Below are 25,438 nucleotides of genomic sequence, written 5' to 3' on the forward strand. Positions count from 1 at the left end.
GACCTGCGTCTGTAGCGGCCAAACGAATGCGAATAGAGCCTGTAACTGTGATGTAGCTATGCTTGCAATTAGGCTGTGAAATGTATTACTGAAAATACCTTGCGGCTTATAAATTGAATGTGTGCAGCCTGCTTCAGATTTTATAATTGTAAACGACCAGGGCTGGGAGATATCTAATTCGAATTAAAAGCCTTATAAACTTGCAAAGCCCCTTCAATACTTTGTACCAGACCAAAGAAAATTGTCAGAGCTAAAACAATAATAGCCACCCAGAATGTGTACCATTGGACTCCATTACGGCGGTCATGCCACCACTGAGATATCGAATTGGGTCTCGATTCATCGTATACTTGCTTCAACACCACGAGCCGGTCGTGCCAGTATTTGAACGACTCTAATTGTCGCTCATCGGCAATTAGTTGACCGCTATTCATTGCAGTTGCGTCCAGTTCGTGTTTTGCAACTTGCGTCCGGTACCACTTTCTCATCTCTTTGTCGTACTCTGGGAAGAGTAAAGCAATGGTCCTGAGTGTCTCTTGAATGAAATCGGGAGGAAACATTGTGCTTATACAGTTAGCTCTACACGAAATGGGTGATATTGATACGCCGCTTACTTGTCAATATGGTGTTGAAGGAATGCGGCGTGATGAAACACGCAAACAACACTATCAAAGTTTACGAGTCGCAGGTGATCCGCCATGTTGTCCGTCCACCGGATTTCCAGTCCTGCAACCAGCTGAACGCTAAGTGCATTGAATGATTTTTCAAACTTAACTTTTTCATGATTGAGTACTGAAGGGGTAGAAAAATAGCCGTGAATGAAGTCTTTCAAGCTCCCCTCGTTCCACTCGATGTGTCTGCCGCCAAGGAATTCGTGTGGGACTTCACCGATCCGCACCATGAGGAGGAGTCTAGCAACAAGACAGATCGTATTTTCGTGCTGGTCTTTTGTACCACTCTCAAGTAATTTCGGTAGCCGCTGCAAGGCGTCTTTTCGGTCCTGGGCGTCTCGCAAGACTAGACCTACTTGGGCGACATCCCGATGCGTATTTAAGGAGGAGTATTTTCCATTATCATGGCTGGCGATCAAGTCGCATTGTTGAAAGTAGTATCTGAAGTAAGGTTCGAGAAAGGCGTCCGAGAGCTTGTCGTCGTCAAGCAACGTGGGGTTCAGCGCGCCAGCCGGCTTTTGGCCGCAGAAGACTTTGATGATGAAGATTTTGGTTTCGAGCGAAAGATGCTCAGAATTCAGGCTTTGATCAAGGGGTTCCATATCAGGCAATATGAATAGGTCACACATTCCATGGTTAAGACAAGCGGTAATTAATAATTGTCGCCGGAATGTGAAGCTAGATGAATTGCCATGTGCGGTATATGAGGCGATGATGAATATACTATAAGCGTGACGGATGATTATTGTTGCCTAACGGGTTGGGTTGGGTTGGGCTGCGAGAAGTATTCCGCTACCAATTCCTTAGACAATTGAGTGGTGTAAATTACTCTGTCACGATGGAGATGTACTAAGAGTGACTTAAACCCTGCATCAGGCTGAGGCTGTGTTAGAGAGGGGACTGCTTCGCCACGCTTTTGTAATTGTAATTTGGGCACCTTTTCTCGGCTGAGCGCAATAATCACACCTGCGCCCTCCTGCAATTCAACGTCAAGGTATTGTCGGACAACAAAATCAAGCAAGAAGCAAGCATAAGCAGTGGGGATACGAATAATGGCAAGGCCAAAAGCCATTCCTCGCGTGTACTAGTCAATCACCAGTTGAACAAGGCCCCAGAAAGCCAAGTCTCGCAACGTTGCAAAGCCATGGATCTGGCTGAACGTATCGGACTACGAAAAGAGAAATTCAACTGCGAATGGGCCAACCCCAGAGAATCCATCGGCGACCGTCTTGGCGACATCCAATCTGGCAAATACACATGCTGGAAACCCGTTGGCCGGGCTCGAGAGGCATGGAATGCGGTCCGGCCTAGAATCAAGGAGTATTTGGATAATTTCTGTCAGTCAAACTCGTCTTCGGTTATCCTGGAGATGTACATGATTGGCAAAACTGAAGACACGGCATCTCCCACCATCTTGATTTGCTCCTCGGATAGGGCAACCCGAAAAAACATCAGAAAGACGATCAAAGAAAATAAATTTCTTGAGAGGTACCCTGGGATAGGCTTAGGAGATACGAATGAGCTGCCAGATAGGCGCAGAGTCATCAGGATGGCTGGTCTACATTCAACACCGGGTTCGGTCCCCATTGCCGGCGCCGATACCGAGACTCCCATGGTGTACACTCTACGAGATGCAAAGTGTGTCGTTGGCCGACAACTCTTCATCAGCACTGGCGAACATGGACGTATCGCAACCGGAGGCCCTATTGTGTGGATTCAGGAAAAGTCATATCAACTCTCCGTCGCACATGTCCTACAGCCTGTCCATGACACAAGCAATGGCTCAGATGGATCCTCGGCATCGGACGAGTGCTCATTCGACGGCGACTCGGAGACGCAGGAGGATTCAGGCGACATACCAGACCAAGAGGTGTCCAGAAAATGGAGCAACACTCCGGAAGAACTCCATTCTTGGAGCAGTGACAATGATTCTCATAGTGAGAGTTCGATTTCGCCGCAGGAGACAGATAGCAGAATTCCTACGGTACCGACAACTTCGGACGCACTCAGTCGAATCCCCGCCGTCAGCGATTACGAAATCAGTCTGGATTCTCATCGATCTCAACCGGCACAACACTTTAACGCAGCGTCTACTCGCGTTGATGATATGATCAAGAGAAGTGATCATAATCTCCAGCACATCGGGAAGATATCTATCACATCCAATGACAGTACTCAAATTGGCCTCGACTATGCTCTGGTAGAACTCGCAGAGAGTGTCGAAGAACATGGCTCTATCAAATTCGAACTGGATGGCGTCGAGCGCTGTCTTAAGATTTCACAAGTGGCTGAAATTGGGTTCCATGATGTGGATGTGGTAACACGGACAGCTTCAAAAGGAATACTCACGGGAAAGCTGTCCGCTACGGCGTCTTACATGCGCTTGCCCAACTCCAAGACCTTTCAGGAGCTGTTCCTGGTCCAGTTGAGCGACGTTCTCAGCGAAGGGGACTGCGGGGCGGGCATCATCGACCAAACTACAGGAGAATTTTACGGCCAAGTTGTTGCGGGAACTCCTGGCAGTGGACTCGCATACGTTGTTCCAGCAACCCAGGTGATCGCCGACATCACGGAAAGGTTGAAGTTGGAAGTGAAATTGACACCGCCCGCAGCGACCTCCAGGCAAAGAATGAGAATACACCATGAACAGCAAGCGGAATCGGACAACAATGAAGACGAGCCATCTGATAAAACAAGAAAGCCTGTCATTCATGCTCTTAGCCAACCACACCGAGTCACAGGCTCTCGTTTCACGGACGATGAGACGGTGAGCATACGCTCGAAGCAGATGGTAGAAGGGATTACTGATCTAGCAGCAGCGGTTTCTCTTAGCTGAAATGATCAAGGCCAACGAATTGGATGTTGAAGACGTAAGGGAATTCGTCAACGGCCATGTGGCCAAGCCTAACTGGATGCAAATGCAACTGCCCTTAGGTATGACGAAGACAGCCACCCCGCCCGTCCTACGAGAGAGTATTAATATCGAATAGGCCGAAACTTGAACCAATGTATCCAAGAAGCAGAGCACCTTGGCTTCAAGCTCCAGCACGCTTGGCACAAGCGTAAGATGTCAGGTGATCAGAGCGAGACCGCCATTAAAAGGATCACAATGCCAAGAAATATAGAACCAACAGCAACTCTTGCAGCTATCCCTTCGACTAGAGTAGCTATCCTCCCTCGCCCAGCTACCAATTCGGCTGAGATCCCCTCGATGAAAGCCCTTCAGGCGCCTCCTCCCACAGCCCCGAAAAAGAAAGGTCGACCAGCTCGTGCGGATAAGTCCAGGTTCCGCCCAATCCTCCCACGACATATCGCGCCCGCGCCTCGTCCCGTCGAACAAAGCCAACACAGTCTGGAGAGCCAGCATAGAGATTCTAGCCAGGGGCATAACGAAGCCTTAGCTACACCGCCACAAACTTTCCTCCCCTTCAGCTCTCCTGGTGGAGGCTTAACACCGAATCTCATGAATAGCACCGAAGGTACTTTCCATGCTAGGCTTGCAACAGGGGAGGGAAAACATTTCGAAGCGTCACACCCTGTAGCTGTACCGGGTCCAATTCTATTCGAACCTAAACCTAGAGCTAGCGGGTCTCGGTTAAGTAGTCCTCCTGAAGAGCAAGCAGTAAGATAATCTAGCTAGGCTGAAAGGATTGTTCCTAGCTAGCTAGAATAGCCTATATACAGGAGTCAATTTCGCCCTTTCTAGCTAGCAATTTAATCTTTGACAACCCCAGCAGAAATCCTAACTGTCAGACGGAGATATGGACCACAATAACGCTACCGGCAAGAGGAGTGATCATTCCCTTTTGCCGTAGCGGGATTGCGACACTAACATGTGGCAGCAATTGGAACGAACGATTGATCTCACCAAAGCTGCAGAAACCAAGCCGCAATAGCAACCAGGTCATAGCAGCTGATCAAGCAGCCGCAAAGAAAATGGTTATCAGATTATCCGAATCAACTAAAAAGAGGATTCTCGGCTATTTCATCACATATTTTTTAGGGTATATGTCTAGCGGTACGGAGGGCCCTTTCAAGAGTCTTGTCCAAGCGCTAGTGACATCATATCTATCTATCCCTGTCGGTTACCTGAGATACATGAAGCTGTCACAGTCTCGTTAAACGGCCGCTGTAACTTCAGGAGTAGTACGCTGCTGATCAGGATATAGCGGTTGCTGTGTGCTGTAGCCTGCTACCCTTTAGGGCCTATAGAAATCAGAAAGTACTTAGTGTACTTAGTATCTAACCTAATGATTAGGACTTACTTCTTATGGACAAGACTTTTGAAAGGGTCCTCCGTAGTGGTAGTCATGTGCACGCATGTAGGGTAGATCCTAGCTACACGTGGCTTGATCCGACACTCCGCCTTTCGATACCATGACTTTATGAGAGGAATTAGAAATCGGACCAGGTTGAAGGTGGTATCTCAGTGGCCTTGGGCGATCAGAAAGTGGAATATGTCTTCCGTCTATGGTCACATTACCACTCGCTTCAGGGGTGCGCGGCGCTATTCGGGGGCTGGTCAATAACGGGGAATGGCGGATAGCATGAGTCAAGCATCTCCACTTTCCGCTACTCCCCGCGTGGTTTGATTTGTTGGCATGGGGATTTGCCGGCATGATCCTCAGATAACAAATGATGTGGTACTGGAGAGAGAGCATCCTGGGGAATGCCAGTTGCGGAATATGCACATGTGCAGACGCGGTTACTGGAGCCATTTCCCCACGGGGAGAGATTTGAGATCCCCACGGGGCAACTGTAAATCGTTGGGACTGGTCGCCGCTCCCTCGCTCTTAAATGGGGAAATACTCCGACGATGAGACTATATCTTGGCCTCGTCGCTGATCTGGTCCCAATCTTGTTTCCAAAGGTTGTCGTGCCTCCTCACCTATCAACCTCTCCCATCCATCACCTCCCAGCCCCCGTCCTGGAAATTCTGGAATATGGCTCCTTCAGCCGCCAAAAGCGAAGCTGAACGCGCTGCGGGCTCGAAGCTCAGTGCAGTAAGCATTCTTACTGCCCATCGCCATACCAGACCATCTGACACGACTCTCACAGGTGCTCCCGCAAGACCGAAAGCCATGGTACCGCACACCGCATCTTGTCAAACTGAACCTACTCCTCCTGGTCCCACTCGTATCCTCGGCTTCAGTTGGATACGACGGTAGGTTCTTCCCCACTCCACTGTTCCTTTAAGCTTATTTGCTAAATCCGATACTACTCCAGGGTCCATGATGAACGGCCTTCAGACTCTCCCTCAATGGCGGACGTTTTTTGACAGCCCTGACGGCGCCGTTCTTGGGCTCATGAATGCCGTCTACCCTCTCGGCAAGGTCATCTCGCTTCCGTTGGTGGCCTTTATATCCGACAGGTTCGGCCGCAAAATCCCACTCATTGCGGGTCTCGTCGCTTGCGTTGCATTTGCAATCATGCAGGCCATGGCTCAGAATTTCGGAACTTTTGTGGCAGCCCGGGCTTTGTTGGGCTTCAGCACCAGTTTCATTAGCCAGCCGAGCCCCATCATAATCGCTGAGCTAGCCTATCCACCGCATAGAGGCAAAGCTACGGCACTGTATAACACATTCTACGTAAGTGTTCTGGCGAGGAGCCTCTGATGCGACATCATTTAACCATTCAACAGTATTTCGGCTCCATCTTTGCTGCGTGGTGTACCTATGGTACCTTCAAGATTGACAGTACTTGGAGTTGGCGAATCCCATCGCTGCTCCAGGGTGCCATTCCTGCGCTTCAGCTTTTAGTCGTTCTCTTCGTTCCCGAATCTCCTAGATACCTAGTGTCTCAAGGCAAGTTGGATGAGGCACGCAAGATCTTCGCCGACAACCACGCTGGAGGTAGTCTGCAATCCCCCCTGGTTGATTTCGAAATGAGGGAGATCCAAGAAACCTTGGCCATTGAGTCCCAGGTGCTTTCTGCAACTTCGTGGGTCGACCTTGTCCGTACACCGGCCAACCGACGACGAACTTTGATCGCCGTTATTGTCGGCTGGGCAAGCCAATGGAATGGTGTCGGTGTTGTTAGTTATTACCTCACTCTCGTTCTCAATACCATCGGCATTACAGAGGTCAAGGACCAAACCCTCATCAACGGGTTGCTTCAGATCTTCAACTGGCTCGCCGCCACTTTCATGGGCGCTCTCATGGTTGACCGTCTTGGACGACGGACATTATTCCTGGTCTCAACAGCTGGAATGCTGGGAAGCTACATTATCTGGACAGCTCTCACAGCAAACTTTGTCCAGAGTGGCAGTGATACGGTCGGGAAAGCAGTGGTCGGCTTCATCTTCGTCTACTACTTCTTTTACGACATCGCTTGGACGCCGCTCCTGCAGGCATATCCTGTGGAGATTTTCCCCTACACCCTTCGCAGCCGTGGATTAACTGTCACCTACATCTCTGCCTTTACAGGCCTTATCGTCGGCAATCAAGTCAACCCAATTGCGATGAAGCAAATTGAATGGAAGTACTACATTGTCTTTTGCTGCTTGCTGGCGGTGCTCTTGGTGCTGATCTGGTTCTTGTTCCCAGAGACCAAGGGTCATACATTGGAGGAAATTGCAGAGGTATTCGAAGGCAAGCCGGGGCTCATTGATGGGAATAAGATGGAGAAAGGACAAGTTGATGATGTCAGTGCCGAAATGGATGACACGAGCAGGAAGCACGAGGCCACCTCGACTCAGGTCGAGCGAGCTGCTTGAGTTTGCTGAGGCCCCAAAACCACTACTGTTGAAACAAATGGGAATCAATCAAGCTAGAGGGATCTACTATAGAGTAGACCATCACAAAGTAGCTCCAGAATTTAAATCCACGTGTTCTGCATTATCAGATTGGCTCAAGTACTTAGACGTCCGCTATGAGGTTGCGCAAGATCCCGGCAGCCTTGTTCAGATCTGGGGCTTCATCTTCCCAGTACTGCACCACCTGCAACGCAGAGTCGACAATGTTCCTCCAGCCGTCGGGTAAATGTAACTTCTTGCTCCTAGCTGCTGCGATGAGAAGCGACGCGCGGGTGATGGAATTCCGAGCAATGTACCACGTCCCATGGTGACGGTGAAAAGGGTGAACGAAGAGCTGCCACTGGACGCACAAGTTCAGACATTTTTCGGCCAACGGCATGGCTTGAGATATATTCGGATCGTCTACGTCTTGGTGAATGACGTAGTATAGGAATGGCCTGTGAATCCACTCTTGGTATAGAAGTGCTCGCGCCTTGACGAAGTGGGCAAGTTCATGATTATGACCTTCGCTCTGGGCAGGGTTAATCTGGGCTGGGATGTGAGAATACCTGTGATGCCCTATTAACGAAAGTGACGTTGTAGAGAAGGAACACGCTCACCAGACATCGATTTGATCTTTAAGGGCAGCGTACTGCTTAAGATTCTCATGAAAGTCTTGGATCCAGCCTACCTCTCCATTTCTCCCTAGTGCCGTGAAAGCTCGATTCATCATTCTTCGGAATGAAATTTCGGCTAAGTAGTAGAACCAACTTCTTTCCTCTTCTGGATCTAGAAATTCGGCTACACTTGAGGTGTCGCCTCGGTCGGAATGGACGACAGGCAACGATAGCTCGTTGGGTGGAGATGGGAATAGATTTGGGAAGCCAAAACGGCTTATTCCACTGGCTGGAAGGGCAATTTCGCACCTCAGTTCGCTAATAACAGGTATGAGTCCCTTTCCAAGTTCCGTAAGGATATATGCTTACCATTCTGATTTCATGCACGACCAATAGAGCCTTTGCTCTAAGCGTCTCATCTCAGTGGTGATTTGCCTGCCGCCAGTAGACTGAGAATGCCCGTGCCTCCAAAGCAGGTTTCGAAACTGCACACAGGCCTGGTTGAAGAAATGCCAGGCTCGAAGTGCATCCATATGGTACATCTCCAGCACGCCACAGAGAAACAAGCATTGGACGTAAAGCGACGAAGGCTCCATAAGCCCCAGTCTTTTCTTCGCTGCAGCAAAGTAGGCTAAGCTTGTTTTCATGTTGTCCATTACGGGAGCGGAATTTGACCGTGGCTCCCGTGCCTCATTTGTGGACTGAAATGGCATAGCCATACTTCCCAAAGCACAAGAAACAAGCTACAATATGTGAGAAAAGTCTCATCGTGTTAGGCAGCCAGGAAAAATAAACTCACTACGAGACAGGATGGGCCATTCCACTGCAAGCCATTTTCAGCTGCATCTCTCACGTAGCAGGAATATTCTGCTACGTCCAAGATGGGGTTCTTCGTATGGGCATAGGCCAGAAATCTCTTAGAGAGAGGAATAAAGTCATCTTCTTGGATGCCCTGCCCAAGCCTGCCTGAGCCTCTATGAGATGGCAAGGAACTTGCAGGCTGGTCATTTGTCGGCCAACAAACGAATGATTCAATATCTGGTACCATGCCCTGGAAGATGGGCCATCTGAGAACGCTCTCACAGTTGCTGATGGCAGCAGGGAAATTGGGAGTCTCCTCGAGTAGATCATCCTCAATGTCCAGATCCCCGATTGGGTCGGAAGGCGAGGGACCTACGACGGTTTGAGACGACTGAGTTTGTGTTCCGGGGGATAAATCTTGTGGTGATGACCCAGACTGACGAGTCTCTAGGAGGGATACGACGTGTCCGAGACGTTCCAGGATGGCCAGGCTCGCAGGATCGAATCTGTGTACGGGATGTGATTAGCAAGAGTATGCTGCCAATTGTGGCCTAGGTGCGCTTGAGAACATTCCCCATCTGAGACATACGATGAATGATCACTTGCGGTATCGGCATACGTGCATTGGGCTGCGCTCCGAGTACAGAATCCGCAGCTCGGTTTGATGTTGTCGCATTTCGTCTTGCGCACTCGACACGGCTGGCATGCGGCCACGGCTCTCTTCCGATGATACAGACCTGAGATCCTGGGCCTTTTACGACTGGTGATTGGCTCATCGCCGGGCAAGTGTGATCCTGACATGGCGTATAACCCAAGGCTCACCGTTGGTGATGGACTTGGATGAGCTGACATTGTATCGCGGGGAATGGCGGCAATTAATGCAAAGTGGGGATGAGCTCTGGGGATCGTCGAATTTATCCACAATATTCTAGTGGGCCAATTGCCCAATGAGCTAACCTGACTGAATACCGGCAAGTTTAGTCGGCAAACAGCCCTTGACGCCATTCGAGGGAAATCCACACACTTGATTGTCTTCATGAGATTCAATTTACTACCCAGAGACTAACGAATTAACGACGCAGTTCCCATTTTATTTGTTTCTTCTATCTTCATCTACTCTAAATCTTGTGGAAATCTTGCCCCCCCTTGGTGCCGAATCTGATCCATCAAGCCCATCACGCGCAGTGTCTCCCTCCACGGCATCACATCACTCTGAGTCTTTCCGGCTGCAATATCTAGAGCCACCGAGTCTGCTTCCCAGTAAAATCCCTTTCCCGGCTTCTCAAACTCATATTTTTTGGGATCTCGGTCCTGCAAGTGAACCGTGAATAGCGACGGTACGGATGCAACAAAACCCTCGACGACGACATATCCCTTGCTTCCCTCAATTCTACAGAATGCTGGCAATGTTCTTGCCAGGTTTGAAGATGTGACTATACCTTGTCTTCCATCTGGGTATGTCATGATAACCGAAGTAGCTACGTCAATGCCGTCGCAAAGATTCTGCGACGCGATGACGGTTGGTTGTTGATCTTGGGGTCCCGATTCCAGGCCTAGGATTGCCCACGTCAGACTGTAGATGCCAGTGTCGAGAAGAGTTCCTGCGCCTAGAGCAGGGTTTTTGTGCCTTGACGTAGACGGTAAGGAAGCAATGTCCTTCGGCATGGCGAAATCGCAAAATACCCGATGGACATCTCCGATGACCTTCTCGCCGTGAAGAAGGTCTTGCAGTTTCAGAACCAAGGGGAAGAACCGAGTCCACATGGCTTCCATAACGAACACCCCTTTTCGTTGTGCTTCATCAAGCACCTCTTTGGCCTCGGCCTTGGTGATGGCAAATGCCTTCTCACACAATACATGCTTTCCCGCCCTAATAGCGTCGAGACAGTTTTGTTTGTGAAAGGCATGGGGTGTTCCGATATAGACGATGTCGACGTCAGGGTCCTGGTAAACTTGTTCGTAGGTGCCATAGACGGTGGGAGATTTCCCAGGGAGGTGCGTGTTGACAAAGGCGTGGCCCTTCTCGGCGGAAGAAGAACCTATTGCCTGGATGATGTGGTTTGCTCTCTTGTTGGGTCTGTCAAGAGATAAATCGGCGACGAACCAGGACGAAATGAGCCCAGTCGCAATAATTCCCCATCGCAGCGTTGGAATTTCCGAAGTCATTATTGTCACTGAAGAGAATAGATCTGTCCTGAAGAAATGAGTCGGCTGTGAAGCTAATCGCAATCAAGATTATTAAATTGGTACTTGAATCACTTATATCTCTGCTGAATCTACTCACCTCACACCTCTTCATGAGGGGAATGACTACCGCAATTCCCCGGCGAGATTAGTAGTGACGCTAGCCTATTTAACCGGGAGACATGGGTCCATCGCTCTGTTCGCACGTTCCGCTACTCCCCGGCTTTTGCGATGCCGCCACTCCCCGGTGACGAGGATTCCGGATTTGAACGACCGGCGACAGAACAAACATGCCTGGAACTTACTGAAGTGTATACGATTATTAATAAGTATATGGTTAGATGTCTTCTCATCCGTTGGACTTTCTCTTTTATTATTTGATCACTTACTGCGAACCAAATACCTACGAAAAGAATCATGGGCGACCTTCAACAATCCAGCCAGGACAATGGCACAGACCGTATCTTGCGGGTTGGTATCGTCGGATGTGGCGAGATCTCTCAGGTCGCTCACATTCCTAACATCAATTTCATGTGGCACCGATTCAGAACCACGTATCTCTGCGATATCTCGGAGCAGTCTCTCCGCCACTGCTCTCACAAGGTGCTCGGGGGAACGCCGAAAACTACAGCACGCGCCGAGGAGCTTTGCTCTTCTCCCGAGGTCGACGTTGTCATCATCGCCAACGCGGATGCGTACCATGTTGATCATGGAATTTTGGCTCTGAAGAATGACAAATATTGCTTGATCGAGAAGCCAGCCTCAATCTGTTTCCGAGACATTGATAGACTCATTGAAGCCGAGAAGACTTCTAAAGGAAAGGTCTTTGTGGGAACGATGAGACGTTACTCTACGGCTTTCTTAGACGCCGTTCAAGAAGTCGGAGGCATGAACAAAATCATCTATGCAAGGGTTAGGGACATCATTGGCCCGAATTCAATCCCCGTGGCGCAGTCGGGCACCTTTCCTGAGAAGTTCAACGACTTCTCTGAAGCAGACACCCAGGACAGACTTAGCAAGCAGGAGGAAATCTTTAACCAGGCTCTAGGAAAAGAGTTTGACGTTGAAGTTACCCCGGAAACGAAGAGAATGTTACGGGTTCTTGGAGCGTGAGTGAACTTGTTGTCTGCTCTGTGGCCTTGAGCTAACTAAAAACACCAGCCTCGGAACGCACGATCTATCTGCAATGCGAGAGATCATTGGAATGCCTCAGTCGGTTTCTGGGGCAGTTTTGAAGCTCCCAGGCATCTTCAGTGTGCTTTTTCAATACGACGGATTTCCCGTCATCTACGAGTCTGGGCTGATTGCGGTCCCGGAATTCGATGCGCAGATCGAAGTATTTTCCTCTGAGAAGATTGTGCGAGTTCAGTTCGATACCCCATACATCAAGGGTCTTCCTCACACAGTCACAATACGAGAGAAGATTGGGGATGGATTCCAAGAGAGAAAGATCCGAAAAACTTTCCAGGATGCGTACACCTTGGAAATGTTGGACTTTTACGACTGTGCGGTGAATGGCAGTATTCCGAAGAGTAGTGCTGAGGACGCAAGAAAAGATATAGAGCTCTTCGAAATGATTATGAAGGCAGGATTCAAGAGCACATAGTTAATCACCGTTAGGGTGTGTTAAGAGACAGAGGTTCCCGAATGAATAAATGGGAGAGGCTTTTCAGGCTAGAACTCTCTGGCTCTCGATGCAATATAATTGGCGATCCTTCAAACATAGCCTACTACTAGGTAACAGTTCTACGCAACTCCTAGAATATACAAGCCATCCTCTGCATGAATGCCTCCTGGTTGACCCTCCGCGATTTCATGCGCTACATACACAGCGGATTGTGTTCCCGAAATATCGTCCAACCAGGAAACCATGCATCTAGCATCTGGCATAGACCAAATCTTCACCCCCTGAGGTAACTGGCCAATTTCACATGATCAAGGCGGGGAGCGTAGTACCTTAGACCGTGTGAAACATTAGAAAGCGAACACTGCATGTTGCCTGAAAGCTTAAGCTACTCCGTCACCGCTTGAAGGGTATCACTCGAGTAAATTGTGGACTGATCATTCAGCATTGTTGGTCCACAGACCTACCGATAACGCTCATGGAGAAGATCTCCGGCCTCCCATAGTCGTCCTGGGATCGTTGGTGAGAATAAAGCGATCGCTAGTCCAAACCGAATATACAAATGCCGGATCTTCCCATAATCAATAGCTGCATAAGAATCTAGAACTGGGATGATGCATATCAGGTTGGCTCAAAAAACTCTTATTGTAAAGGACGACGTGGATACTTACTTCTGTAGACTCGAGATTTGGTCAACTGTGAATCAAAAGCGTGTCTGCAGCAGATCATATGTTGTTGTAGGAGAGTCTTGCGCAAAAAATTAGTTCATTAATGCCTTGGGCTCTGGTTAGGAGTAGATAACTCTAATATCCAAGATCTAAGTTATTTGGCCTCTTCCACAAATTGCTCTTCCCAAGTGGGATAGTCCACATATCCGTGATCCCTAATACCATCCCAGCTGCCGTAAAATCTACTTCGATCATAGTCTTTCAACGATTTGCCGAGTAGAAGTCTCCTCGGCAGGTCAGGGTTGCTCACGAACCATTTAGCAAAGGCCACAGCATCCCAGCCTTTCTCTTTGACAGCGCCGACCACATTTCCCGCATCCCACCCTCCACAGCTGATGCACGGGATGCCACTTTTCTTTATAATAGCTCGAAAATGTTCGTTAGAGACATCTAGGAGGGTCCAAGAATTGGAGAAGAGCTCCTTGTTGGCTTCCACTCGATCAAGCCTCGGCTCGATAAAGTGGACGTAAGACAGCCTCTTGTCGCCCTGATAGGTCAAAGCCAACTGCTCGCAAAGATGCGACCAAGTCTCTACTCGCTCAGCACCATACGTCTCATTGTATAGCCCTGTGGGCTCTAGACGGATTGCCACGTTTGAGGGCCCAACAGCGGATGTAAGCGCGCCCACCAAATCAAGGGCGAATTTACCCCTGGCTTGTGGCGAGCCGCCGTATGAGTCTGTGCGAGCGTTGAGGTTTGAATGAAGGAATTGATCGACAACTACGCAAGGTCAGTATACTCGCTCGGTTCGTACGTAGTGCTGACATAAATACGATTTACTTACGATTTCCATTGCCCCCATTGATCTCGACACCATCGAAGCCAATATCAATAGCTGCCTCGGCCGCCTTGACGAAGTCTTGAGTTGTCTTGGCGATCTCCTCCTCCGTCATCGCCACAGATGGGAAATCTCGGTAACGAATCTTCTCCTTGGTATCCGGTGTCCGGAACGGAAACGTCTCATCTGTCGACCATGGCACCGAGCTCGCACTAACGACCGGACAACCCGTCATCTGAGGGATGGTGGCTCGTCCCGCATGCCACAGCTGCGCATAGATGTAACCTCCTTTCTCGTGCACACCTTGGACGACTTTCTTCCAGCCTTCATACTGGGACTCGTGAAACAGACCGGGAACGTTTGGCATGCCACTTGCTTCCAGTGATAGAGGAATGCCTTCCGTGATAATGAGTCCACCGGGCGACGCACGCTGGGCATAATAACGGGCGACAACTTCGTCGGCGAGCCAAATCCTATTGTCGATAGAGCCGGAGAACGGCACGCCTCGATTACGGGTCATTGGGGCCATGACAACGCGGTGGCCAAGCTCAATGCGGCCATTAGCAATGGTAAGAGGAGTGAATAGCTCGTGGGAAGACATGATAATCATCAAGGAACAAAAGTCGAGACTTGGCGATATAGTGCGAAATCAACGCTGCAGCGCCTCTTGTGGTGAGTTACGAGTTCAGTCACTGTAGTTCTGGAAAAGTGATATCCCACCGGCACGCCGACGCGGGTTCCGAAATGCGGAGGATTCGGGAGCACGCAATTGTTGTAGTGGATGAGGAAGTAGCGCGTCTTGGTCCGATCAACCCAATGGATGAACTTGTCTTATCGGACAGGATCCGATCTGGCCCCGTTGGAAATTATTGGTCAGGTCACAAAGGCGGAGTTCAGTACATCGTTACTCTAACTCACGAGTTTGCGTTGTTCGCTGACATTTCAGATCATGCGTGCGCCGGGAGTAATGCGGTACTACCGATGTCAGGTTTGGAGATTAATGCAGTGCCATTTCACGCTGTCTGCGTGCGTCTTGAGGGATCATTGCTTTTCACTACTCTAGTCGAGACAAAAGAAAACGTCTATTGTAGCGTCATGGCTCATTACCTATGTATGGGTCAGCTCTGTCCATGGTCTGTTGGGTACCGAATTCCAGTTGTCGGAAGCGGGCGATGAGAATGAATGGCGTCAAAGGTGTGCTCTTCGCACCGTTCGCCCCAAAGTGTTCAAACGTGAGCCATCCAGTCTTCACAATATCCACATTAATGTCAAGCGGGAGCTCAATATCGACATCTCGATCAGCTGTTCCGAAACTCCTTCTCGTTGGAGTAGACATTTACCGGTCAAATGCATAACATAACCAGAATAGCCGTTTCCGCAGCTCATTATTCATGGTCAGGCGTTGAAGAGGCCTTGGTCCGACGGCGAAGTCCTTAGTCTATGCCGATAGGCGATAAGCAAAGAAAGCAATAAGTGGCCGTTATTATCATCGTCTAGACAGTTCTGATATCCTTGCGACCCAGAATATGGTCGAGGTTCGATATGGCAGAAGCGTAGGTCGCTTGACGTGGAAGGATCCGGAGTCTCCCGTTCTCAGGATGAAGCGACTCGCAGTTGCATACACGTGATGGGGAATAGCCTCGTCGAACACGTTGATGAGACCATGTCGCTACGGTGAACCTGTTGAGCCCAGACAGAATGAACGATAGGCTACTGGGTCGCAATATGCTAATACTCGACGCATCTACCGTTTTCCAGTCATCGCTGTCAGTCGGCCTACCCTACATGGCATTTTCGCTTATTTGCGGTAGGCCTCTGGTATTGTCTGCATTCGGTTTGCCGGACTTCAAGGGTCATGCTGGGAACTGGGTTGGAACGTGTCCCACAGCAGAGCCATTTTGTGCGTGTATGGGTCCCAAGCCCATGGTGATTTGGATCTGTGACCTGGATTGACATGTCCGAAATTGTCTGGGCAAGTGAACCACGCGCGTGATAGTTGTCAATCGGGTTGAGCCTAGGGACCTGATAAGACACGATGCTCTCGTCATCGTTGGTGGGCGAGCATGTTGTTGTCAGATGCGCCACCACGACTCTGGTAATCGAGTCTCTCAAATAATTACACTTAAGATGGATGCATTTGTCAAAATCATAACAGCCTAAATAGAAACCTAGGGGCGGATGCCAAGTCCTGTTGTCTTCAGGGGGCAGAGATCGCCTGTGCCGGTCAGCCAATCATAAGAGCCACAACAAGGGATTCCGGCGGGATCATGTAGCAATAAGGATAGAGTTGATCGGATGAGTTACTCTCTTTAAGCCTGATCAAACGTCTGCCTCCTGCGTCTCTCGGCGCTGCCGCCGGAAATGACCATGCACGCTACTTATACAATACGAGGTTTGCATAATGTCACAGCTCCCAGTTCGTATCGAGTGGAGATGGCCGCTCCACATTGCGTGAGCGAATATTACGAAAGGAGTCGCATAATTGGTTTTGGATGTGGTTCGGAGCCCGAGAAACCCATATATCCGTGGTTGCAGGCCCTCACAACGTGGAAGTGGCACGGTCTGTAGCATCAGTTAGATCTGTGTGGCGGATCGCATGCACGTTGGGCAAAGAATTACTTGCTTGGCGCTATTGTTGCCCGTATCGGGCGGATCGTCCCATCTTTTCTGCAGGTGGTGATGCTAGGGAGTGAAACCGAAGAGTTGGTTCATCCACTGGCAATCTCGGAATACCAGAGCAGAATCTATTTTCGGCTGGAGAGAGGATTTCTCGGACTGGGTTCGCCGACGAGGCTTTAGAGACAGACGTTTTGACGTCTTTTAATACCTAATGTCCGTCTTCTTTTCTTCCTTCCATCTCCCTTCTCTGCATCCCACCCACGTCCTTCTTTAATACTACAGCCTTCGTTTACACCACGTCCTTCGTTAATAATCTTCATCATGAAGCAGTCGTTCGCTCTCCCTCTCCTCCTCGCAGCCAGCACCCAGGCCAGCACCATCGAAGTCCGCCAAGATGGCTGCAAGGACGTGCACATCTTCCTCGCCCGCGGCAACAACGAGCCCTATCCCGGCCGCCAGGGCAAGCTGGTCAACGCCATCTGCAACGGCCTGAGCAGCTGCGACTACGAGGACATCAAGTTCTACAACCCTGGCAACTCCAACTACTGCGCGGCTGTGCAGGAGGGCGCCGCCAACGGTCTGTCCCAGATGACCGCCTACAACCAGAAGTGCCCCGAGTCGAAGCTGGTTCTTAGCGGTTTCTCGCAGGGTGCCAATGTTGCTGGTGATATCCTGGGCGGAGGCGGCGGTCAAATCTTTGGTTGCACGCAGGGAGCCAACGTTGGATTCAACACAAAGTCTGGACCTGGCAAGATGAGTGAGTGACTCGGCGTTGTACAGTTCTGATAGTGGCGTGATACTTACATGAATATCTCCACAGTTGCTGCGGCTATGCTCTTCGGTGATGTCCGCCACACTGCCAACCAGGCCTACAACTTCCTCGACGGCGCCAGCCACAACGGCGCTGCGCCCCGTCCATCCGAAATGCTCCAGAACATGGCTGCCTACGGAGATAATCTTCGCTCCTACTGCCCCAAGGGCGACCCCGTCTGCGCAGGAGGCTCCATCACCGCCGACCACCTGAACTACTTCGACCTGTACTCCGAATCAGCTGCCGCGTGGGTTCACGAGCGCCTCAGTGCCTTCGATGGCAAGTCCACATCGCCTACTTCATCCAAGGGCGAGACAACGGCCAAGACGACCGGCACCGCCACCCAGGGAGCTTACCCGACCATCTCCGTCCACCCCGGATCCAACGGTACCACCTACGAACCCGTTACAGTCCCCGCCTACGGCCAAGATTCCGACATCATCACCTACAAGCCTGAGCCGATGACGACTGTTGTCACCAAGGTTGCCACTGTCACCTCGGAGTGCGCGTCCAAGGGATCTGTCTACACCGAGTACCGCACCGTCTCTGTCGAGTGCCCCATCTGCCTGTCCGTCTCCAAGATGACCGAGACCGCATCTGCCACTGGCCCAAAGAATACCGAGCCTGTCTGGGCCACTCAGACCAACTCCAAGCCCACTGCCACTGGATATGTCCCCGTCAACAACGCTACTGCCAGCCACTACGCTCCCGGGTCGTCGTCTTCTGCTCACCCCACCCCGGCTCCCAGCGTGCCTGTTGTTGGCGCCAGTGCTGCTTCTGGATATTTGCCCCAGCTTGCTGGTGTGATCTGCGTCGTTGCCGCTGTTCTGGCTCTCTAAACTTGGGGTTGAAATGGTACACGACACGGCCTTGTTAGATTTGCCAGCGTTTAGCTACTTATTAATACATCTCTCTCATTTGCTTTACTAGATACATAGCTCCAAGCTATGAACACCGGAATTGAACTGATAGAGAATTCTTTTCATTTTCGTCCTCCCCCTTGTTTGTGCCCTGTAGCTTTTGCCAACCTCGGTCGTGAGATGTTGATCCATATTTCCAATGAACTAAGAGGCAATGATTGCCATTATTCTCTGATATGACATACTATCTACTGACTTAATCCTCGTCGGCGAATAATACCTAGGCAGCAACAGTAACTCCAAGAATCTCATAAACCGCCTTAATAAACGCGGCCGGAGAAGGATGTGCTGCATTTAGCATCCTGTTCATGGTATAAGCAATCGTGAGCTTCCTGTCACTATCCATAACCACGATCGACCCGCCCCATCCGCTGCCCCATCCAACACTACCCTCGGGTAGCTGGTCTTCGACGATGCCCGAACCAGGTCCGGTGAGGTAAATCCCAAGTCCGCGTCTCCCGCTCCGCCCCGTCACCAAATCGACTCCAATGGCATGCTCTGTAAGCGCCAGTTTCACCGTCTCAGCCGAGAGCAGGCGATGGCCGCCTCCTGCGCATGTGCCGCCGAGCGAGAAGCAGGAGAGGATCTTGACTAATGCCCTGGCGTTTGTGTGGCCGTTGACTGAGCCTAACACGCTGGACCGCCACAGCTCGGTGTTGGCGTCCTCGCCCCTGGGTTCGGGGTTACAAAGCGTGCGCACCATGATCGAGTCTGGATCATATCTCGCCATCTGGCTGAGCGCCTGCTGGATCGAAGGTCCCGATGGAGGCACAACGGGGGCCACTCGGTTCCAGTCCTCCTTGCGACACCCGAGCTGGAAGTCCGCCTCGTCGCCCAGTGGCTGGCATATCTCCTTTCTTACGAACTCCTCGATGGACATGCCAGTCTTCCTTCGCACCAGCTCTCCTACGAGGAATCCCTGCGTCAGACCGTGATATCCCATTGCAGTTCCAGGGCCCCAAAGGGTTGCCTGGCGCGCCAGCTTGTCAGTTGCCGCCTCGAGGTCGCATATATCCTCCAGCGTCATGTTGTCCTGCCACGCGCTGAGGCCCGCCGTGTGGGATAACACTTGGCCCACCGTGACTTGGGACTTCTCGTTCGCCGCAAACTCAGGCCAGTGCTGGGACACCTTGTCCTCAGGGTGGAGCACGCCACGCGAGATCAGCATCAGAGCCGCCAGGTTGGTGACAAGTTTCGAGGTTGAGAAGACGTTCACCACTGTATCCTTGTCCCACGGTTTCTTGGTCGATGCGTCGGCATAGCCTCCCCATATGTCCACCACGTTGTCCTCACCGTTGATATTAATGCACAGACTGGCGCCGATGTCTTGTCCGGACGTGATGAACTCTTGCATCAAGTCGCGGAGTTTGGAAAAGCGGGCGTCGCAGTGACCTTGAACCTCAGTCATGATGATGGATGTTACGTTCGTCTTAGCGATTAAGAGATAGAATTGGAGCTCGTATTCAAATGGAAATAGGACGCGAGTCTAACAGGTTTCTTTAAATAGGAATAATGTTGTTTAGAACCAAAGACTAGTTAGTGTGGTGCCTGATTACAGGTACCTTATGTTTAGGTGAAAACTCTGCACCTAGATGTCACGACTCTTATCGCAGCCTACGCCCGACTAGGCGGCCAGGGACGGCAGAACGAAAGTACGAAGAAGTGAGAGTGGATCAGTCAGGATCACTGCATAAACCGAATTATCCATGAGGGATCCACCCACAGATCACGAGGAATCATCAGGCACACGATGTGGGTGAGCCTCGATGATCCACCATGGTATAGTCGACTGAGGAGTGCGCTTTTAGTATGAGTAGCTCCTTAACTATCAATGAATCCCGGTTACCTCAATCTACTCTGACTATTCTCGGAGTCATTCAATTGGCAATCGCCCATTGCAAAACAACTTAGTCAGAAGTTCTATACAAAGCGTCTGGCGGGTACATGCCATCTCTCTCCTCAGCACCTCCGTCACGCCCCTCAGTGACCTCAAACACTCCTTGGTAGTCGTAGAACCTCGACATCTTGGTCCGGTCAGCCCAGTGCTGCGCTTTTCCGACGGCCAGGGAGACCTTCAACGACGGAATACGGTTGAGATCGACCGGCTGGCCCATCGAGGTCACGCGCCAGTGCAAGTTGGTTTTGAGGAAGTTAACCACATCCTCACGCTCCATACTTTGGAGCACGTGAGGTGCCTTGTTGTGATGGATCTCGTTCTTCCAACGAGTAATCAGGGCGTTGGTGAGAATGACACGACCAGTGGCCTTGGCACGATCCATCTCCTGATTGCGGCAGCTACCACAGCCAGGAGTCGATTCATCTGCGGGTGTTTCAGCCGACAAGTTGACAACCTCTCCCACCAGATAGTTGGTAACAGTGAGATCATGGGTGGTGTAAGGCGGCTTGGCTGGAACCTCTCCAATGAAGATGTGGATAATGCACATCCACCACACCATCCATGGACACTGTCGTGCACGTGCTCAGATGAATCATAGGAGAGATCCTCCCCTGGGTTCTTAGCCGGAGCACGTTTCGTCGCGAATGCCTCGAAGTTGTCGATTGTGAGAACGCGATAGAAGGAATCTCGTAGACTAGACGTCATGTTTCCCAATCGGACACCTTCCCCCCCGGGACTGCTCTCGCTGGGCTCTTCCCACTTAGTGTCGCGGAGTCCTTCTACAATCAAATCATTGTTTTGTTGGCCTCTGACCCACTCGTCATCGGTAGAGGCGGCTTGAGGTTGTCGACTCGTACCTTTGCACAGGTCAAACTTGGAGATGTTAGAGTATACACGATATAATTGTGGATGCAGACTTACGGGATAGGTGATGCCATCCTCCTTGTGTTTTGTAATTTTCAGCTCCCCTAGGATCTCATCTCCCATGGCGATGCCGTTAGCCATCTCACATTGATAGAAGGCATTCAGAAATAAGCCAAATCCTTGAGGGTTTGGAAGCCTAATCTCGACATCCCTCAAACCCAAGAACATTGGAACATTGGGGTTCGTGGGGTTGGGCTTCTTCAGGGCCCAGTCCCAGTAAGGAAATCGCCAACGCTCCGCGGCCTTCAAGAGGTCTGGCTGATCGGAGACATCGTACTTCTTGGCTTCATCCTTCATCAGATGGTATATGACTTGCTAAAGGTTATTATTAGTCGGAAGTCAGATCATGGAAAGGGGGAGAGCCGTACCCCGACAGTAGCATGTCCGGTCGATGCCAAGTTATGAAAAGAATGCTGTTGTGGGTACAGTATCCGTTTAATGGGGTCGCTGGCTCTTGCTCCTTCTCATCCCAGGAAATATAGGGCATCCCGTGAATCCCTACAAACAGGATAAGCCATCACACAGAGTAGCTGGAAGTGAGATGGAAGACTTACCAGCAATCTAAAACCACGACAGCTTCTCACGCGGATCCATCTGAGAGAACCTCCAGAAAGCGGGGAAGAACAAGGCGCGTTGGTTGATGTGAGTGATCTCTTGCGAAAGAAACCAATCATCCGCTTCCATACGGAGGTGGACTTTGCGAAGGGGGTCGGTTTTGTTAGTGTCCAGTCCATCCTGAATGCCCTCAATAACATATGTGTTGGTGTTGGATGGCATGGTAAGAACTTGAAGATGTCAAATGCTTTGGTTCGGATGGAAGAAACTCAAGGGATTGTTTGTGTAAGTGCAGTGAAAGTTATGAGAGGATATACCGTATCTATCCCAAGTCTTGGGGCAGGCTGTCTACCCGAATGACATCTGGTACAATGTCGGTGAAGGTAGAAACGGAAGCTTCTCCAACCTTTCATGCAAGGAGTCGAACTGAGACTGGCTGAACTTACCTACGTACGAGGAGACATCTAAGCCACAATCGTGACGTTTCTAAGCCTCAATGCAATGGCAGAACTGCCGCCGTCCAAGCCCCTTACATATTTTCGGAGTGATCTAGACTCTGCGGAAATGCAGCTGAAGTTTTTTCCCGCACATTTTCTACGCTATCGACTGATGTTTCTCCATCTCCTACGTGGTTGGTTCGATTTGCTTACGCTCGGGCTTGGCCAAGAACTATTTGACGCCCATAGTCCTTAAACAGGTGTAGTATTCGGTTCCACCTGCAGTTTGTATTGGTTCATCTGAAAATGGCTGCATATGTGAAACATGCAAATGCAGTCATCCCCTAAGGACCGAGGACTGAGACAGAAACTATTGATATGCACAGGACTTGATATGTCAATTGCGTCCTCGCTTAGAGATCCATGAACATGCATGGTGTCCGCTACCATGATTGGATATGCTTGCATTGATCTACGGTGCGCCATATAATTCAGAGGCATAACTTCTATCCTGTCTCTCTTCCCCGCAGGGCGTAGACTATCTCTGCGGCTGCCTAGTGTCCCCAACAAATGTGCTATTTTATCCAATGGTGTCCGGACTATGTGAGACAATGTGTTGCTGAGATATCCCTAACTCCTAGCAGTGAATAATCAGACAGCAGTGAGGAACCTCAGCTGTCCATAGTAAACTCCACTAAACCTAGATGAGTACATGCATATGCATTTGGATACGAGCCTTTTGGCCAGTCGTGAGGCAAATAGTGTGAAATTTGGTGTGTAGGATGACTTATTCTCTTATCTCTTGGCGTATTACAAATGTCAACATCACAAGCCATTCGTGATTTGCAGTCTGCGCAGCTGTAGGGTGGGGGGTTGAGGTAGAAGGACAAGGGTGCGTCGTGGGTAGTTCATGCTTCCGCCTTGGGCGATGGATTGGGACAAATGACTCTAGATGTCAAGCATTTACAAGATTTTTATATTTTTTTCTTTACTTTCAGGTGGAGGGTACCGGGATCTTCGTTTTGTCCTCAAGACATCAAGGAGCCGAAGCAGTGTGTACTAAGGGGGCCTCATTTCGGAAGGGAACTACCTTGCTAGAGACAAGTTGCTTAACCAGATCTCAGTGAGCCCTCACTGTGGCTTTGCCAGTGGCGCTAAGGCCTACCCTCCTTCTGGGGTGGTTATGACTGTAAAGCTCCAGCTGGTTCGAACGCTGGCTGGTGAGCTTTAGCCAGGGCAACCGTAAAGACTCGAATGGGTTTTCTTTTCGGGGACTTATGTTTAAGATACCAACGGGCGCATTCAAAACTACCTTAGTAGGCTCTGTTTTGGACCAAGCATCATACGATGATGCCGTGATGACTGATGTCTCAACCCGTAGTCTCACAGCCCATACGTGAATTGTCAAAGTCCATTCAGCGATGTAAAGTCATCACTAGATTGGCTCTCAATCGTTTGTTGGAAAGTAAGTAAAGCATATTCGATAGATGTTGCATAAAACTCAAACTTCAGTCCTCCAGTCCTAAACATTCTTGGGCTGGCTCTGCGAGCTCACAGCACCTTCACTCACTCTGAACCCTCACAACAATTTTCTTAGCTGCTTTCCCATTCTCAAGGTCATGGATACCTTGAATGATCTTCTCCCATCCAACCCCGTCAACAAGTTGGTACTCAATCGGCTTCAAGGTGCCCGCTTCAAGGTGGACTTCAAGACGGGGGATCCAGCTGGCAATGTTCTTGGTCACCTCCACTCCATTAGGCACATCTAGGCGGCAGAGATCACCAAAATCGACTCGGTACTCCTTAATTGTCGGTGGGGTATTGAACTTGGACCTATTCTCCTAATCAGCGGGCCATCGTCACCTGGTTGTGGTGATAACAGCACTTACCAGTTGTCAACACTTGCCAGATACTTCGTAGTCGCTACAGAGCAGGTCTGGAGAGCTTCGACCATAACCTTATAGCCAACTGCGGTGGAATCAAACATTCGGGCAAAGTTGCCACCCGTGATTCGCTTGATCTCGCTGAGCTGCTCGTCAATGGGCCCTCGGTTGTTAAATGTCGCCATGGCACCATTTCGCATTGCAACCTGATGGAGTAGTAAGCATCTCAGAGCTGGAAAGCTATCAGTAGTAGGCGAACTTACTGATTGCTTGGATGGGGAGCACGATGCAAGCACCTTGTACCCACAGACTCGAGCAAGCTACGAGTATTAGACGAGACTCTTACACGAGGGGTAATGTGGTTGTAATTACCTGTACGGTAAACTGACCTACAGTCCCGGTACCACCCAGAATAACAATCCACTCGTCCTTCTGCGGCGCATTGACTCCGTTCTCGGGCATCTCCAACCCTACACCGGCCAGGAGGCAGAGCGCAGACGTCTGGAAAAGACATTAGCATCCACGCTCCGAACGATCTCAGGCACTGATGTACGTAGACACCAAGAATTTTGTAGGGTAGGTATTACCAGCAATCCTGCACCGATCGTACAACCGTCTTCAACCGATAATCCAGGAGATTTCTTGAAAAAAACATCCTCATTTACCAAGAATGTTTCCTGAAACGGAGTGAATTTATTTTGGCCGAGCGGAGCACAGCCGTAGACGTAATCTCCAGGCTGTAGCTTGGTACAGTCTGGGCCGACCTCAATGACGACGCCAGCACCGTCACTGCCGAGGATGGCCGGCCATTCCTTCACGAGGAGGCCAGTGTGCTGTTGTGTTGGATCCCTATTGCTCGGCGGTTAGCTACTGTGTGGCCTTGCACGTAGGATTCTCCTCACACAGGATTGAGTCCTACGGCGAGGACCTTGACTAGGGCCTGTTTGGGCCCCGGGGTCGAACGAGGAATGTCATTGGTGATAGTGTAGGGTCGGTTTGGACCGTGGACGGTGATTCCAGACTGGGTGGCCATGGCGGTTTAGGAGACAATGGTTGTTGTTGGATTGAACTGCTTCATATGCGATGGAATATTCGCCAGAGATCTATGGAGATCTATATATGCCCCTGGCTGCGCCCAGACAAAGTAGATGTTTTAATCTGCTTGACTAAGCAAGAACAGATATGTCCTCCATGCAAGGCAGTCATGGTGGTATCTACCTCATGTTTGTCCACCAACAGGACCCTGCTTTGTACGC

General features: G+C 50.3%; 11 protein-coding genes across 11 annotated transcripts; 4 read left to right on the forward strand and 7 right to left on the reverse strand.

Moving 5' to 3' along the window:
- Positions 1 to 173: 173 nt before the first annotated feature.
- On the reverse strand, positions 174 to 1,273 carry BGZ61DRAFT_361159 (uncharacterized protein; the record flags this gene model as incomplete). The annotated part of the gene is made up of 2 exons (XM_046241241.1): positions 174 to 564; positions 615 to 1,273. 2 exons carry the CDS (start codon positions 1,271 to 1,273, stop codon positions 174 to 176), a joined length of 1,050 nt encoding a protein of 349 aa, XP_046100166.1.
- A 399-nt stretch (positions 1,274 to 1,672) lies between these two features.
- On the forward strand, positions 1,673 to 4,567 carry BGZ61DRAFT_521001 (uncharacterized protein; the record flags this gene model as incomplete). Its single annotated transcript, XM_046252474.1, has 4 exons — positions 1,673 to 3,438; positions 3,491 to 3,605; positions 3,662 to 4,293; positions 4,514 to 4,567. Exons 1-4 carry the CDS (start codon positions 1,816 to 1,818, stop codon positions 4,565 to 4,567), a joined length of 2,424 nt encoding a protein of 807 aa, XP_046100167.1. The 5' UTR covers positions 1,673 to 1,815.
- Positions 4,568 to 5,614: 1,047 nt separating this feature from the next.
- Positions 5,615 to 7,386, forward strand: BGZ61DRAFT_497109 (general substrate transporter; the record flags this gene model as incomplete). Its single annotated transcript, XM_046251103.1, has 4 exons — positions 5,615 to 5,674; positions 5,730 to 5,835; positions 5,898 to 6,259; positions 6,313 to 7,386. The coding sequence occupies 4 exons, from the start codon at positions 5,615 to 5,617 to the stop codon at positions 7,384 to 7,386; spliced, it is 1,602 nt and encodes a 533-aa protein (XP_046100168.1).
- Positions 7,387 to 7,528: 142 nt separating this feature from the next.
- BGZ61DRAFT_360721 (uncharacterized protein) lies at positions 7,529 to 9,623 on the reverse strand (the record flags this gene model as incomplete). Its single annotated transcript, XM_046241204.1, has 5 exons — positions 7,529 to 7,973; positions 8,025 to 8,339; positions 8,391 to 8,764; positions 8,821 to 9,328; positions 9,412 to 9,623. 5 exons carry the CDS (start codon positions 9,621 to 9,623, stop codon positions 7,529 to 7,531), a joined length of 1,854 nt encoding a protein of 617 aa, XP_046100169.1.
- A 312-nt stretch (positions 9,624 to 9,935) lies between these two features.
- On the reverse strand, positions 9,936 to 10,988 carry BGZ61DRAFT_536482 (dimeric dihydrodiol dehydrogenase; the record flags this gene model as incomplete). Its single annotated transcript, XM_046254408.1, has 1 exon — positions 9,936 to 10,988. The coding sequence occupies one exon, from the start codon at positions 10,986 to 10,988 to the stop codon at positions 9,936 to 9,938; it is 1,053 nt and encodes a 350-aa protein (XP_046100170.1).
- A 435-nt stretch (positions 10,989 to 11,423) lies between these two features.
- Positions 11,424 to 12,612, forward strand: BGZ61DRAFT_361110 (uncharacterized protein; the record flags this gene model as incomplete). Its single annotated transcript, XM_046241235.1, has 2 exons — positions 11,424 to 12,115; positions 12,168 to 12,612. The coding sequence occupies 2 exons, from the start codon at positions 11,424 to 11,426 to the stop codon at positions 12,610 to 12,612; spliced, it is 1,137 nt and encodes a 378-aa protein (XP_046100171.1).
- An 840-nt stretch (positions 12,613 to 13,452) lies between these two features.
- On the reverse strand, positions 13,453 to 14,737 carry BGZ61DRAFT_360930 (putative 12-oxophytodienoate reductase; the record flags this gene model as incomplete). Its single annotated transcript, XM_046241216.1, has 2 exons — positions 13,453 to 14,078; positions 14,143 to 14,737. The coding sequence occupies 2 exons, from the start codon at positions 14,735 to 14,737 to the stop codon at positions 13,453 to 13,455; spliced, it is 1,221 nt and encodes a 406-aa protein (XP_046100172.1).
- A 2,339-nt stretch (positions 14,738 to 17,076) lies between these two features.
- BGZ61DRAFT_482160 (Alpha/Beta hydrolase protein) lies at positions 17,077 to 18,405 on the forward strand (the record flags this gene model as incomplete). Its single annotated transcript, XM_046249367.1, has 2 exons — positions 17,077 to 17,512; positions 17,576 to 18,405. The coding sequence occupies 2 exons, from the start codon at positions 17,077 to 17,079 to the stop codon at positions 18,403 to 18,405; spliced, it is 1,266 nt and encodes a 421-aa protein (XP_046100173.1).
- Positions 18,406 to 18,706: 301 nt separating this feature from the next.
- Positions 18,707 to 19,894, reverse strand: BGZ61DRAFT_497114 (beta-lactamase/transpeptidase-like protein; the record flags this gene model as incomplete). The annotated part of the gene is made up of 1 exon (XM_046251104.1): positions 18,707 to 19,894. One exon carries the CDS (start codon positions 19,892 to 19,894, stop codon positions 18,707 to 18,709), a length of 1,188 nt encoding a protein of 395 aa, XP_046100174.1.
- A 499-nt stretch (positions 19,895 to 20,393) lies between these two features.
- BGZ61DRAFT_482162 (uncharacterized protein) lies at positions 20,394 to 22,041 on the reverse strand (the record flags this gene model as incomplete). The annotated part of the gene is made up of 4 exons (XM_046249368.1): positions 20,394 to 20,893; positions 20,929 to 21,256; positions 21,305 to 21,622; positions 21,862 to 22,041. The coding sequence occupies 4 exons, from the start codon at positions 22,039 to 22,041 to the stop codon at positions 20,394 to 20,396; spliced, it is 1,326 nt and encodes a 441-aa protein (XP_046100175.1).
- A 1,820-nt stretch (positions 22,042 to 23,861) lies between these two features.
- Positions 23,862 to 25,215, reverse strand: BGZ61DRAFT_361015 (chaperonin 10-like protein; the record flags this gene model as incomplete). The annotated part of the gene is made up of 6 exons (XM_046241224.1): positions 23,862 to 24,132; positions 24,189 to 24,388; positions 24,446 to 24,502; positions 24,555 to 24,683; positions 24,770 to 25,031; positions 25,085 to 25,215. 6 exons carry the CDS (start codon positions 25,213 to 25,215, stop codon positions 23,862 to 23,864), a joined length of 1,050 nt encoding a protein of 349 aa, XP_046100176.1.
- Between the last annotated feature and the right edge of the window lie 223 nt (positions 25,216 to 25,438).

Source organism: Ilyonectria robusta (assembly GCF_021365365.1).
Source record: "Ilyonectria robusta strain PMI_751 chromosome Unknown BGZ61scaffold_20, whole genome shotgun sequence".
Lineage (NCBI taxonomy): Eukaryota > Fungi > Ascomycota > Sordariomycetes > Hypocreales > Nectriaceae > Ilyonectria > Ilyonectria robusta.